At 47.1% G+C, this 15,601-nt stretch overlaps 1 protein-coding gene across 5 annotated transcripts in view; it reads left to right on the top strand.

The window, feature by feature from the left end:
* Positions 1-15,601, top strand: part of slc2a9l2 (solute carrier family 2 member 9, like 2) — a 250,648-nt gene that overhangs the window by 203,085 nt on the left and 31,962 nt on the right. For all 5 annotated transcript variants that reach the window (XM_078407285.1, XM_078407305.1, XM_078407314.1 and 2 more), the window contains one exon: positions 9,335-9,462. In XM_078407285.1, the coding sequence (XP_078263411.1) occupies positions 9,335-9,462 (128 nt within the window). The remainder of the gene's footprint in view (positions 1-9,334; positions 9,463-15,601) is intronic.

Below are 15,601 nucleotides of genomic sequence, written 5' to 3'. Positions count from 1 at the left end.
TAAACATAGCACAAAAAGTGTCGACAAAAATTTAGTCTCTGGGGTTATCAAAGTTGACAGTCCTGATGGCCTGTGGGAAGAAGCTCCGTCTCATCCTCTCCGTTTTCACAGCGTGACAGCGGAGGCGTTTGCCTGACCGTAGCATCTGGAACAGTCCGTTACTGGGGTGGCAGGGGTCCCTCATGATCTTGCTTGCTCTGGATCTGCACCTCCTGATGTATAGGTCCTGCAGGGGGACGAGTGTAGTTCCCATGGTGCGTTCTGCCGAACGCACCATCCTGTCCTGGGCAGAGCTGTTTCCAAACCAGACTGTAATGTTGCCGGACAGGATGCTCTCTACAGCCCCAGAGTAGAAGCAATGAAGGATCCTCAGCGACACTCTGAATTTCCTCAGTTGTCTAAGGTGGTAAAGGCGCTGCTTAGCCTTACCCACCAGTGCGGCAATGTGCGTTGCCCACGTCAGATCCTCTGCGATGCGGACTCCCAAGTATTTGAAACTGCTCACCCTATCCACAATAGACCCATTTATCTCGAGTGGCGTGTACGTCCTTGGATGTTTAGCCCTTCTGAAGTCCACAATCAGCTCCTTTGTTTTAGTGACATTCAAGAGGAGGCTATTGTCCTGACACCAGAGTGCCAGATCAGCCACCTCCTCCCGGTAGGCCTTCTCATCGTTGTTGGAGATCCGGCCCACCACCACAGTGTCATCAGCAAACTTGATGATGGAGTTTGAGCTGAACCTGGCCCTACAGTCATGTGTGTACAGGGAGTACAGTAGGGGGCTAAGGACGCAGCCCTGGGGGGATCCTATGTTCAGGGTGAGGGAGCTAGATGTGTGTTCCCCCATCCTGACCACTTGGGGCCTGGCAGTGAGAAAGTCCAGGACCCAGGCACACAGAGGGGTGCTAAGCCCCAGTTCCAGCAGCTTCTCAACCAGTCTGCTGGGGACTATTGTGTTGAATGCTGAACTAAAGTCAATGAACAGCATCCTCACATAGCCCCCCTGGCTGTCCAGATGAGAGAGAGCGGTGTGTAGAACCTGGGAGACCGCATCATCCGTGGACCTGTTCGGACGGTATGCGAACTGTAGTGGGTCCATGTTGCGAGGAAGGAGGGCGCAGATGTGCTTCTTGACTAGCCTCTCCAAGCATTTCATGACAACCGAGGTGAGGGCCACCGGTCGGTAGTCATTTAAACACGCTGGAGAGGCATTCTTTGGCACCGGTACAATGATGGATCTTTTGAAGCATGCAGGGACCACGGATTTTGCCAAGGAGAGGTTGAATATTGTGGTGAGCACTGGAGCAAGCTGAGTAGCACAAGACTTTAGTACTCGCCCAGATATACCATCTGGGCCTCCAGCTTTCCTCGTGTTCACACGCGTCAGAGCCCACCTCACCTCATGCCTGGGTCCTGGACTTTCTCACTGCCAGGCCCCAAGTGGTCAGGATGGGGGAACACACATCTAGCTCCCTCACCCTGAACATAGGATCCCCCCAGGGCTGCGTCCTTAGCCCCCTACTGTACTCCCTGTACACACATGACTGTAGGGCTATTATTGGCTAGTTTACCCTCGTACCTCATCTTTTCTCCCCGTATTGCCTTTTTAGTTATCTTCTGTTGCTCTTTAAAAGAGTCACAATCCTCTGGCTTCCCACTCTTCTTTGCTATGTTATACTTCTGCTCTTTTATTTTTATGCTGTCCTTGACTTCCCTTGTCAGCCAAGGGTGCCTCTTACTCCCCTTAGAATCTTTCCTCCTCTTTGGGATAAATTTATCCTGCAACTTCTGCATTATTCCCAGGAATACCTGCCATTGCTGTTCCACAGTCTTCCCTGCTAGGGCCTCCTTCCAGTCAATTTTGGCCAGCTCCTGCCTCATGCCTCTGTAATCCCCTTTGCTATACTGTAATACTGACACCTCCGATTTTCCCTTCTCCCTCTCAATTTGTAGAGTAAAACATCATATTGTGGTCACTGCCTCCTAATGGCTCTTTTACCTTATCAGGTCAGGTTCATTACATAACACTAAATCCAGAATTGCCTTCTCCCTGGTAGGCTCCAGTACAAGCTGTTCTAAGAATCCATCTCGGAGACACTCCACAAACTCTCTTTCCTGGGGTCCATTACCAACCTGATTTTCCCAGTCTACCTGCATGTTGAAATCTCCCATGACCACCGTAGCATTACATTTGCGACATGCCAATTTTAGCTCCTGATTCAACTTGCACCCTATGTCGAGGCTACTGTTTGGGGTCCTGTAGATAACTCCCATTAGGGTCTTTTTACCCTTACAATTCCTCATCTCTATCCATACTGATTCTACATCTCCTGATTCTATGTCACTCCTGACTGATGAAACGTTTTTCAATTTCGAATGTACATTTTCAAAATGTTAACATTGAGCAGTGAATTAACTATATGTCTTATTTCTAAAGGTCACTGTAAATGATTTAGATGACTAGAATTCTCAATCAAATTTTACTGAATACTAAAGGCGTTACCATTTCATTATTACTACGCCTGTTGCAATTTCTATATTTTATAAGAGGAAAGGTACCAATGTACAGATAACTAGTTTAGTTTTTTTCTTAGTTTGGAGATACAGCGCGGAAACAGAACCTTCGGCCCACCGTGTCCGCGCCGATCAGCGATCCCCGCACATTAACAGCATCCGACACACACTAGGGACAATTTACACTTACACCAAGTAAATAAACCCAAGCCAATTAACCTACAAACCTGTACGTCTTTGGAGTGTGGGAGGGAACCGAAGATCTCGGAGAAAACCCACGCAGGTCACGGGGAGAACGTACAAACTCCGTACAGATGGCGCCCGTAGTCGGGATCGAACCTGGGTCTCCGGCGCTGCATTCGCTGTAAGGCAGCAACTCTACCACTGCGCCACCGTGCCGCCCCTCTACTGCAAGAGAATGTGAGGCAAGATGAGCGACCTGTTGCTGTACTATTGTAGGGGGATAATGGATGCGTGAGTGAGGATGCGTGTTGAGCCCCCTTCTCTATGCCCTTTACACCCATGACTGCACCCCCACTCATCCTACCAACACCATCATCAAGTTTGCGGATGACACGACTGTGGTTGGACTCGTCTCAGGAGATGACGAGACAGCCTACAGAGATGAAGTCCAAAAACTGATAGGATGGTGTGCGGAAAACAATCTGCCTCTGAATCCTTCCAAGACAAAATAACTCATAATAGACTTCCGAAGACACAATACGGGCTACACACCACTGCATATCAGCGGGGTTTGTGTGGAAAGGGTCCCTGCCTTCAAGTTCCTGGGCACGCATATTGCTGAGGATCTCTCCTGGACCACAAACACCATAGCGGCAGTCAAAAAGGCACAGCAGCGGCTCTACTTTCTGAGGATCCTCAGGAAGAACAACCTGCAAGAGCAGCTGCTAGTGACTTTCTACCGTTGCACCATCGAGAGTGTGCTGACGTACTGTATTTCTATGTGGTACACCAGCAGCTCAGAGGCAAACAAGAAAGCCCTTCAGAGGGTCATCAACTCTGCAAAGAAAATCATTGGTTGCCCACTGCCCTCTCTAGAGGAACTTTACTCCCTCCGCTGCCTCAGCAGAGCAGCCAACATCCTGAGGGATCCTTCCCACCCTGGTCATCAGCTGCTCCAACTGCTGCCCTCTGGTAGACGGTTCAGGTCCATTACATCACGGACTAATAGACTCAAGAACAGCTTCTACCCCAGCATCATACGTGAGCTGAACACTGCCAGACACTCACATCAAACTGAATGGAAGGAACGGAACTGATCGGAACACTGTCAGTTACTTGTCAGAAAACATAAGCCTCAATTTAATACATGTTTACATTCTACTGCACTTATATTGCTTAACATTTGCTAAACTTATTACATGTTACACCCGACCGCACCTTATATTTAATCACATTATTTCTTTTATTTAAAAAAAAACGTCACTTGCAATATGTTAGCTCTCATTGCTGTGCAATAACTTGCTGTCTTGATTGCACTGTACACTGCCTCGACCATATTGTAATTGTTTTGTCTATATTGTATTAGAGGTCAGTTTGTTTAATTCAGTAGATTAGGTTTAGCTTGTTATGGATAAAGGTTTATCCTTTGTACTGTCTGCTGTGTGTGATTGCATCATCTGGACTGCTTTAATTTCGCTGTACTTTGTGTGGTGACAATAAAGGTTTTTTACATTTTATTTTTATTTTTTTTAATCATATCATTTAGCAACTACTAGACCAAGTGGACCCGTTGGGCCAATAGACAATAGACAATAGGTGCAGGAGGAGGCCATTCAGCCCTTCGAGCCAGCACCGCCATTCAATGTGATCATGGCTGATCACTCTCAATCAGTACCCCGTTCCTGCCTTCTCCCCATACCCCCTCACTCCGCTATCCTTAAGAGCTCTATCCAGCTCTCTCTTGAAAGCATCTAACGAACTGGCCTCCACTGCCTTCTGAGGCAGTGAATTCCACACCTTCACCACTCTCTGACTGAAAAAGTTCTTCCTCATTTCCGTTCTAAATGGCCTACCCCTTATTCTTAAACGGTAGCCCCTTGTTCTGGACTCCCCCAACATTGGGAACATGTTTCCTGCCTCTAATGTGTCCAATCCCCTAATTATCTTATATGTTTCAATAAGATCCCCCCTCATCCTTCTAAATTCCAGTGTATACAAGCCCAATCGCTCCAGCCTTTCAAGTGACCTCAACCCGACTGACCCACAGGAGATGCACCTCCCATTCACCCCGCAGTCTCTGATGAAGAGCAATAATGGACATGATCTTTGAAAGAAATCCTAGCTTTGAAACTGGGAGAATTATTTGGAGGATCTTTGAAGGAATTGCAGATTCGATGAATGGAGAACCGCTGTGTGTAGTTTAGAAACTTTAGAAGTCTTTGATATAACTTTACAATAGCTAGTGCCAATGGGGGTTGGGATTTTTTTAGGTCTCGACGCACGTTGCTATAAATGGAAACCTTTTAAGTTAGATGGAACTAGTATGAAAACGTCACCATATTGTTGACTTGGAGTCCTTGCTTTTCCTTCGATGTTCCCTTTGGTGTCAGTTATGTTGAAGAACAAGGACGTGTGATGAAGCTTACAAAGGAAATTGATAGCATAGTTGATGGAGAGCAGGGTAGAGAGAGGCAACACATCATCGGCGGTCACTGGAAGCGAGCGTGACTGCCCTCTCCATAGGGTCGGACGCCTGTGCGTGACTTTGTTTAATGTGGGGAAACTGATGCACAGACAGCCACCACACGGTCCTTGACAGATCTGGGTCAGGATCCAGTGGCGTGGAGTCCAAGACGACCGGGGACCCTTTTCTGCTGCAGCCTTCATCCATCCGCCTTCCCAGCCATTGTGACGCTCCACTAAAGTCAGCCGTCATCCTCCGCCTGTTCCACTGTTGAGGTCTTGGTTGGATTGCTCTTTGTCAGGGACCTCCCCCTCGACCGTACCCCCATGGGTGACCCTACCAGGAGCGTGGCTCCAGACGGCATCGCTCTCAGGACCACACAAGCTTCTCCACCACCACAAGGTGACAATCCATGGAGAAGTAGGTGAACACAGCATACTGAGACACTGGTAACTTGGGCAGCAGAAGGGAAAGAAACATTTTGCAGAGAGAATTCAGTTTCCCTTTATTCTTGCTCACTAATGAGACATGGGAGTTGCTGCCAGCACCACTTTTAATTGTTTCATAAGGTCACAAGTGATAGGAGCAGATTCAGGCCATTCAGCCCATCAAGTCCACTCAGCCATTCAATCATGGCTGATCTATCTCTCCCTCCTAACCCCATTCTCCTGCCTTCTCCCCATAACCCCTGACACCCGTACTAATCAAGAATCTATCTATCTCTGCCTTAAAAATGCCTTGTGGGGCAAATAATTGCCTTGTGGGGCAAATAATTCCACAGATTCACCACTCTCTGACTAAAGAAATTCCTCCTCATCTCCTTCCAAAAGGAACATCCTTTAATTCTGAGGCTATGACCTCTGGTCCTACACTCTCCCACCAGTGGAAACATCCTCTCCACATCCACTCCATCCAAGCCTTTCACTATTCGGTAAGTTTCAATGAACCCCCCCCGCCCCTCCCCTCCCACCCTCTCCCCCAAACTCAACTCTGATCATATCTTAACCCGCTCATTCCTGGGATCATTCCTGGTAAAGCTGCTCTGGGCCCTCTCCAGGGCCAGCACATCCTTCATCCTTCCTCAGATATGGTGCCTGAAAACTCCTCACGAAATGAAGAACGGTCTGAAGAAGGGTCTCGACCCGAGACGTCACCCATTCCTTCTCTCCAGAGATGCTGCCTGACCTGCTGAGTTACTCCAGCATTTTGTGATACCTTCGATTTGCACCAGCATCTGCAGTTGTTTTCCTACATGACATGAAGAAATGTGGACGAATCTAGATGTGCAGCTAGATGATACATGACGGAGGCCTGCTTATGCAAAACAAAATTGACACTGTATTGCCATGCTTACGGCATTAATAATAAGGCAATATTTCCAAGCCGGTCGTTGCATAAGTTAAAGCTGATGGAGCACGAAGGCATTTGGTGATCATGTCTCTCCTGATGGCTTTTCCAGGTGTTGTTCAGTAAGTCTCGGTGCATTACTGCCATCCGTTTTGCAGATGTTACTGCCACTGTGTTACTGCAATAAAGTGATCCATTTTTTTTCAGTTCTTCGATTGATTCTCTTAGATTTTTTTTTAGATTTCAGAGATACAGCGCAGAAACAGGCCCTTCGGCCTACTGGGTCCGCGCCGCCCAGCGATCCCCGCACACTAACACTATCCTACACCCACTAGGGACAATTTTTTATTTATTTTTTTACATTTGCCCAGCCAATTAACCTACATACCTGTACGTCTTTGGAGTGTGGGAGGAAACCGAAGATCTCGGGGAAAACCCACGCAGGTCACGGGGAGAACGTACAAACTCCGTACAGTACGGCGCCCGTAGTCAGGATCGAACCTGAGTGTCCGGCGCTGCATTCGCTGTAAGGCAGCAACTCTACCGCTGCGCCACCGTGCCGCCCCGTGATAGGTTAAGAAGCTGGAGTAACTCAGCAGGACAGGCAGCGTCTCTGGAGAGAAGGAATGGGTGACGTTTTGACTCAAGATATTTGATTGTAACATGTTACTATGCAGTGAAGTACCTCGTCTTGCACACAACCCAGTAAAATCACAGAGCAGACTCACGGGGAGTATACAAGTGGCGCCAACAAAGTTACAAACGTTCACCGAACTGTTCTACCTTCTGCTTGCCACTGCACGTGGGCGGCATGGTGGTGCAGAGGTAGAGTTGCTGCCTTACTGCCTTAAAATCAGCAGTTTGACTGCCTGACCGCGGAAGAAGAATGAGGAGGAGATAAGACTTTTCTTTGCCTTCCATCACAGTGAGGGTGTGTCTGGAGCAATCACTGTGATTGTTGTCTGTGTTAAATAGTAATTGTGTGTCTTGTGTTCTTTATTGTCTACTGCCGGACCCTGACGTGAGAGGACGCTGGCCCTGTTTGTTCGCCGCTTCTCCGTCAGGACAAATCTTTTGTTTGTTTTTATGTCTTGTTCGCTCTGTAAAGCGTCTTTGAGTTTCCAGAAAAGTGCTATATAAAATAAATGTATTATTATTATTATTATTATTATTACAGCACTTGCAGCGCCGGAGAAGCTGGGTATAAGTGTAAAGATTGCCCCCTGCGTGTGTAGGATAGTGTTAATATGTGGGGATCGCTGGTAGGCGCAGGCTCGATGGGCCCAAAAGGGCCTGTCTCGGCTCTGTATTCCAAAAGCTAAAAAAACCCCAGCATGTGGCACCCTTCACAGGGCTCCCCTTTGATCTCGCCCCCCCCCCCCCCCCCCCCACTGGATCTCCCTTGCATTTAGAAGGATGAGAGGGGATCTTATCGAAACGTATAGGATTGTTAAGGGGTTGGATACGTTAGAGGCAGGAAACATGTTCCCAATGTTGGGGGAGTCCAGAACAAGGGGCCACAGTTTAAGAATAAGGGGTAGGCCATTTAGAACTGAGATGAGGAAAAACCTTTTCAGTCAGAGAGTTGTGAATCTGTGGAATTCTCTGCCTCAGAAGGCAGTGGAGGCCAAGTCTCTGCATGCATTCAAGAGAGAGCTAGATAGAGCTCTTAAGGATAGCGGGGTCAGGGAGTATGGGGAGAAGGCAGGAACGGGGTACTGATTGAGAATGATCAGCCATGATCACATTGAATGGCGGTGCTGGCTCGAAGGGCCAAATGGCCTCCTCCTGCACCTATCGTCTATTGTCTATTGTCTATATTATGCCAGGGTCAAGACAATTATGTCAGGGCTAACCCATCTGAAGTGGTTGACCATTAATGGGACACATTTTGCTCGGCATAGCTGTTTATCAATGATTTTAACTGTAGGTTTGGATTGGACGTTTTTCTCGTCAGGCTTTTTGATGCAATTAAGGTGTTCAGGGTGTTGTACTGTGCTGGCCGCACATGTAGGGTCCAGTGTGCTGCCAGGAAGCTCGCTCTGTTGTGCAGACCTGTAACAAGATAATTGATCGCGAGACCACAGAAGCCCAGGACATTTGGCTGCAGATTCCGCGCAGTATAAATTATGCCTGTCTACGCAGGCGTAGGCCTTTTCAGTAAATTAAACGACACATTGGCTGAAGGTGAGGGCAACTGTTGTCGAATTGTTGTACACATTTTACCAGTGATGACTAAAGATTCATTTCTCCACCTTGCGCGGGTTTAAAGTAGTAAAACATGGCATCATTCCTTCGGATATGAACCTGGTGGTTTTAAGCTTAGTTTGAGTCTGAAGAAGGGTCCCAATCCGAATTGTCACTTATCCATGTTCTCCAGGGACGCTGCCTGACCCGCTGCGTTATCCCAGCATATTTAGTTTGGTTTAGTTTTAGTTCAGAGATACAGCGCGGAAACAGACCCTTTCGTCCCATCGAGTCCGCGCCGACCAGCGATCCCCGCACATTAACATGATCCTACACACTCGGGACAATTTACTTTCATACCAAGCCAATTAACCCACAAACCTGTACGTCCCTGGAGTGTGGGAGGAAACCGAAGATCTCGGAGAAAACCCACACAGGTCACGGGGAGAACGTACAAACTCCGTACAGTACTGCACCCGTAGTTAGGATGGAACCCGGGTCTCCGGCGCTGGAAGCGCTGGAAGGCAGCAACTCTACCGCTACGCCACCGTGTCGCACTGTTTCGGTTTTTAAGCCTCAGAATCTGTGTGATGCTCTTAAGTGCTTTAAGTCTGACTGTAACACTTCCCTTACTTTCAGGTGGGATTCCTTTTGTGCTAACCAGTGAGATGTTTGACCAGTCTTGTCGATCGTCAGCATTCATGATTGGAGGGACTGTGATGTGGCTTTCCAACTTTTTGGTTGGACTTCTTTTCCCATTTATTCAGGTATGGTCTAAACATAACTTGTTGCAACGTTGCGGTATAAGGTAACGTGCCTACTACTTTAGCACTGAGAGGAGATCTTATCGAAACGTATAAGATTATTAAGGGGTTGGACACGTTAGAGGCAGGAAACATGTTCCCAATGTTGGGGGAGTCCAGAACAAGGGGCCACTGTTTAAGAATAAGGGGTAGGCCATTTAGAACTGAGATGAGGAGAAACTTTTTCAGTCAGAGAGTTGTGAATCTGTGGAATTCTCCGCCTCAGAAGGCAGTGGAGGCCGATTCACTGGATGAATTCAAGAGAGAGCTAGATAGAGCTCTTAAGGATAGTGGAGTCAGGGGGTATGGAGAGAAGGCAGGAACGGGGTACTGATTGAGAATGATCAGCCATGATCACATTGAATGGCGGTGCTGGCTCGAAGGGCCGAATGGCCTCCTCCTGCACCTATTGTCTATTGTCTATTGTCTATTGGTATGTATCCACCAGAGAAGGGTCTCTTTCAGGTCATCACAACTATATTAACCCTTTGAAGGAGATTTCCAGTTGACCTCATTCCAACGTAATCCTTCAATGTATTTTCTCTTTCCTTATTTATCCAATACTCTTTCAACATAGAAACATAGCAACATAGAAAATAGGTGCAGGAGGAGGCCATTTGGCCCTTCAAGCCAGCACCGCCATTCATTGTGATCATGGCTGATCATCCACAATCAGTAACCCATCCCTGCCTTCTCCCCATATCCCTTGATTCCACTAGCCCCCAGATCTTTATCTAACTCTCTTTTAAATTCATCCAGTGAATTGGCCTCCACTGTGGCAGAGAATTCCACAAATTCACAACTCTCTGGGTGGAAAAGTACTTTTCTCACCTCAGTTTTAAATGGCTTCCCCTTTATTCTTAGACTGTGGCCCCTGGTTCTGGACTCCCCCAACATTGGGAACATTTTTCCTGCATCTAGCTTGTCCGGTCCTTTTATAATTTTACACGTTTATATGAGAAACGTATAAAAACGTATTTTGAAAGTTTAAATCTGCTTCCATCGCACTTTTGGTGCTTAGACACAGGATGCTGGAGTAACTCAGCGGGACAGGCAGCATCTCTGGAGAGAAGGAATGGGTGACATTTCTGGTCGAGGCCCTTCTTGGTGTCACCCATTCCTTCTCTCCAGAGACGCTGCCTGTCCCGCTGAGTTACTCCAGCATGCCGTGTCTATCTTCAGTTTAAACCAGCATCTGCAGTTCCTTCCTGCACACTTTTAATGCTTGCCAGATTCCAAGGCCAGATCACCCCTGGGTATTATGTCAATGCCCTTACGCACCTTGACATACATCAAAAACACTTCAATGTCGCGTAAAAGTCATCATAAAGAATGGATTGTAGTGGGAAAGCGAATCCTATTAGAAAGGATGGTCCTCAGTTGACCTGATTTAGCAGTTAATTGGAATCAAAAACAGTAGCTGCGGCCCTTTCCCCTGACACTCAGCCTGAAGAAGGGTCTCGACCCGAAACGTCACCCATTCCTTCTCTCCAGAGATGCCGCCTGACCTGCTGAGTTACTCCAGCATCTGTGGCTATCTTCACCAGCAATAACATAATTGGCCTTAGAACCTCATAGGCATTGGAACGGAATGCAGTTAGGTTTAAGTGCCTGTCCCACTTTAGGCAATTTTAAGGCGACTGCCGGTGACTAGGCTGTCGCCAACAGTTCGCCGGGGTGTCGCGGGCATGATCGTGAGGAGTCTTCCAAGAATCGTAGTGGATCTCAGCGCGTCGTGGAGAAATCATCCGGAGTGAAATCTCTCGGCAACAGCTGGCTTGTCGCCAGGTATCGTTGCTTATTGCGGGCGCTGTCTGTCGCATGCTGTCCCCAGGTTTGCTAGGTTCTCTTAAGATGCATTTAGAAGCACATAATATTAAAATAAGTAAAGTCATTTCAAGATACCATAAAATACTTGTGTTTAACCAATTTATTTACTGTCAGAACATTTGACAGGTAGATTGGAGGCGACAGTTTGATTGTCAGGTGAGGGTGGGAATTTTCGCGATGTTTATGGCCATCAGCCATTACATTTAAAGTGGGCTCCCAACCCAGATATGCAACCCAGAAACCAGATATGCATCTCCCGTACATTTTCAAAGAATGCCCACACACTTTTCACAAAAGTCCATTTAACCACTTTTAAAATTAAATTTCTTAATGCTGCCATCAGTAAACTGGAAGTCAATCCAGTTTATGCCTTGTTACCGTGAAGCTTGGTTTTTAAGTAACCCGTACAAGATGTTATAGTTCAAAACTCTCAAGTACTTACCGACTTGTCAGTGATTTCAGCGAAAATTAGAACGCCGGAGAAGCATTGACAGCGTGGGAATTTTCGCGATGTTTCCGAAGACGGTGTAATCTCGACCTGACTCGGCATTGTCATGGTCATTGTCGTGGTCATTGTCGTGGTCATTGTCGTGGTCATTGTCGTGGTCATTGTCATGGTCATTGTCGTGGTCATTGTCGTGGTCATTGTCGTGGTCATTGTCGTGGTCATTGTCATCGGGTAAATGAAAAGTTCGGCGATCTGCTACGACTTTGACAGTCGCCGGCAGTCGCCTAAAAAATCGGCTAAAGTGGAACAGGCCCTTTACAGCTCATTTTGCTCAATCTGTGATTGTTTTTCTGGAAAATACACCAGTTGGGATGTTGGTATGGATGCAATGAAGATTGAATTTGACAGACTCCACAGTCGGTTCACTCCTGGTACTCATTACCTAGCCACACACAGGCACAACATCCATCTGCTAAACCCACAACATATTTATTCCAAATAAGTACTGCTACAACATTAATTGAATATGCCTTTTTCTTTTAAAAACATATATTTTTAGTGCGGTGTATTATATTGTTTGTGTATTTTATAGGTCCATCTATTCTTTATTATAATTTATATCTTTCGACCTTGTTTAATAAACAGGATAGCTCGCATCTGCTCCAAATGTGCATAATTTTGTGTCTTTGCTTCCAATTTCGTTGCATATTGATGAGTTATGGAAATACAATCTTATCTCCCATTGCGAATGCTTGGAGTCATGGTGATGCTGAGATAGAAGCAAAGCTTAATTCTGGTGTCTATTGTATTTCATAATTTTATTTGCATGATTGGTTTATGGAAGAAAAATCTGCATCGTGTCTTGTCGTTCTGTTCGCAAGATGCTTTACATCTCAGATTTATAGGGCAAACTACAACGTACAACAGTTCACCACAGACCCGAATCAGGTTCTCTTCTCTGTCCCATCGCAAATTGGTTCAATTCAGTTATTCCCCTTCACTTCCTTCCTTCCCTCCTTCTCTGACGTCCGTCCCATCTGCAGGAGGTGATGGTTTGGCTCGGCGTTGTCTTGCTCCGAGAGGGGGATTTTTCATCTGTGGTTACATGTCCTTGTATGAGTGACTGGGCCGATCCATGGCAGGCCGATCCTTCCACCGTTTCCACAGGTGAGGTCGTCGTCTCTGGTCGTTGTTCTGGGGAGTCCGTGGCTGCTGTCAATAGACATTAGACAATAGGTGCAGGAGGAGGCCATTCAGCCCTTCGAGCCAGCACCGCCATTCAATGTGATCATGGCTGATCATTCTCAATCAGTACCCCGTTCCTGCCTTCTCCCCCATACCCCCTGACTCCGCTATCCTTTAGAGCTCTATCTAGCTCTCTCTTGAATGCATTTCAGAGAATTGGCCTCCACTGCCTTCTGAGGCAGAGAATTCCACAGATTCACAACTCTCTGACTGAAAAAGTTTTTCCTCATCTCAGTTCTAAATGGCCTACCCCTTATTCTTAAACTGTGGCCCCTTGTTCTAGACTCCCCCAACATTGGGAACATGTTTCCTGCCTCTAACGTGTCCAACCCCTTAATAATCTTATACGTTTCGATAAGATCCCCTCTCATCCTTCTAAATTCCAGTGTGTACAAGCCTAGTCGCTCCAGTCTTTCAACATGCGACAGTCCCGCCATTCCGGGAATTAATCTAGTAAACCTATGCTGCACGCCCTCAATAGCAAGAATATCCTTCCTCAAATTTGGAGACCAAAACCACACAGTACTCCAGTGCGGTCTCACCAGGGCCCTGTACAACTGCAGAAGGACCTCTTTGCTCCTATACTCAACTCCTCTTGTTATGAAGGCCAACATTCCATTGGCTTTCTTCACTGCCTGCTGTACCTGCATGCTTCCTTTCAGTGACTGATGCACTAGGACACCCAGATCTCGTTGTACTTCCCCTTTTCCTAACTTGCAATTAGGAGTTTTTAGCAGTTCTGAGAGATGCTGATATTCATCCACACTGTGGGAGATGCTGATGTGGGGTTGGCCTTTCTTCTTTGATGTGTGTAGCTTGCATGGGAGCAGCTTCACCTTGCTCTCGATAAGCGAGTGGCCTGTGTCGCAGTCTGCGCTGCGATAAGCACGAGTGTGGACCACACAAGGCGGACCTTGTCCTCTGGTGATGAGTACATCAAGTTGGTGCCAGTAACCGGAGCGCCTCGCGTCTCTCCGCCTTTCTTCAAAAGAAGGTTTCATCAACATGATGAAACGGCACGGTGGCGCAGCGGTAGAGTTGCTGCCTTACAGCAAATGCAGCGCCGGACACTCAGGTTCGATCCTGACTACGGGCGCTGTCTGTACGGAGTTTGTACGTTCTCCCCGTGACCTGCGTGGGTTTTCTCCGAGATCTTCGGTTTCCTCCCACCCTCCAAAGACGTACAGGTTTGTAGGTTAATTGGCTGGGCAAATGTAAAAATTGTCCCTAGTGGGTGTAGGATAGTGTTAGTGTGCGGGGATCGCTGGGCGGCGCGGACCCGGTGGGCCGAAGGGCCTGTTTCCGCGCTGTATCTCTAAATCTAAAAATCTTTTAAAAATCTAAAAAAACATCATCAGTGCTTATGCTCCAACTCTGGGTGCAACGACTGAAGACAAGAACCGATTCTATGACAATCTACACGACACACTGACGTGCATCCCACATGGAGAGAAGATCTTCCTCCTCGGTAATTTTAATGCCCACGTTGGCGTTATTCAGAGAATCGTGGCCAAATTGCCTTTTTTTTTTACAAATACTTTACTCCAGAAACAAAACCAAACGTACAGAGTAGTAACGGGATCAAATCAAAAGCTGCCTGTATCGGCAGTTTACAAACAAAACAGTTGTCAGATTAAAATTCTGCCAACTTTGTGTCAACAATACATTCGACCCCCCGCGGCGACCGGCGTTCACGGAAGGCGTCCAGCGTCCCCGTGGACACCGCGTGTTCCCACTCCAGGGACAGGCGGGCACGGACGTAAGCCCGGAAAAGGGGAGCAAATTGCCTTGGCTATCGCAGTGTCGGGAAGATGAACGAGAATGGACAGCGATTGCTGGAACTATGCACACAAAACGAACTCTGCTTCACAAATCGAAGATATTTATTCACAAAATGCTGGAGTAACTCAGCAGGTCAGGCAGCATCTCAGGAGAGAAGGAATGGGTGATGTTTCGGGTCGAGACCCTTCTTCAGACTGCATCACAAACACCTTCTTCCAGGGTGAGCATGCCCATAAGGTTATCATGGCATCACCCCCGCTCCGGCTACTGACACCAACATCCCCTTCAAGCAACAAAAACATCTTATTTTTTATCAAGCTTCATTTCTCGATGTGCTACAACATGGCCCTGCAATTTTTGAAATGCTGACATTCATATTTCCAGTGTTGCTCTCTCTGTTCATTCTTGCTGCGCATTTGCAGTTCCTGTGTTAAACAGATTCAGACGCAATGTTCAATATTAATGACTTCCCCCAGTCGCAGTTTACATCTGAGTAACTGTTCCCTTTTAAGGGAAACTGTCTGCTTCTGATCGGAGTGCAGGAGTGCTGGCTAATCTGTAGGGTTTCATGCCACTGTTTATTTGATTCGGGTTTTTTGTAGCTTTCTGTCACATCTCTCCTTTCAATGTGTAACTTTCCTTCCTGTGATTTATATTGCCTTGCGTCTGTAGTAAGTGGCCAGCTCCTGGCATTGCTCCAATGGCCATGTGTGTGGGCTGTGACAGTAACAGCTTAAGAGACTGCTTAATTCACAGCAGCGTTCAAAGGGTTTTCACATCTTCATGCCGTTATATTTT

Source organism: Rhinoraja longicauda, chromosome 1 (genome assembly GCF_053455715.1).
Source record: "Rhinoraja longicauda isolate Sanriku21f chromosome 1, sRhiLon1.1, whole genome shotgun sequence".
Taxonomy (NCBI): domain Eukaryota; kingdom Metazoa; phylum Chordata; class Chondrichthyes; order Rajiformes; family Arhynchobatidae; genus Rhinoraja; species Rhinoraja longicauda.
The sequence above is the reverse complement of the archived record's forward strand: the minus strand, read 5'-3'. Positions and strand labels throughout refer to the sequence as shown.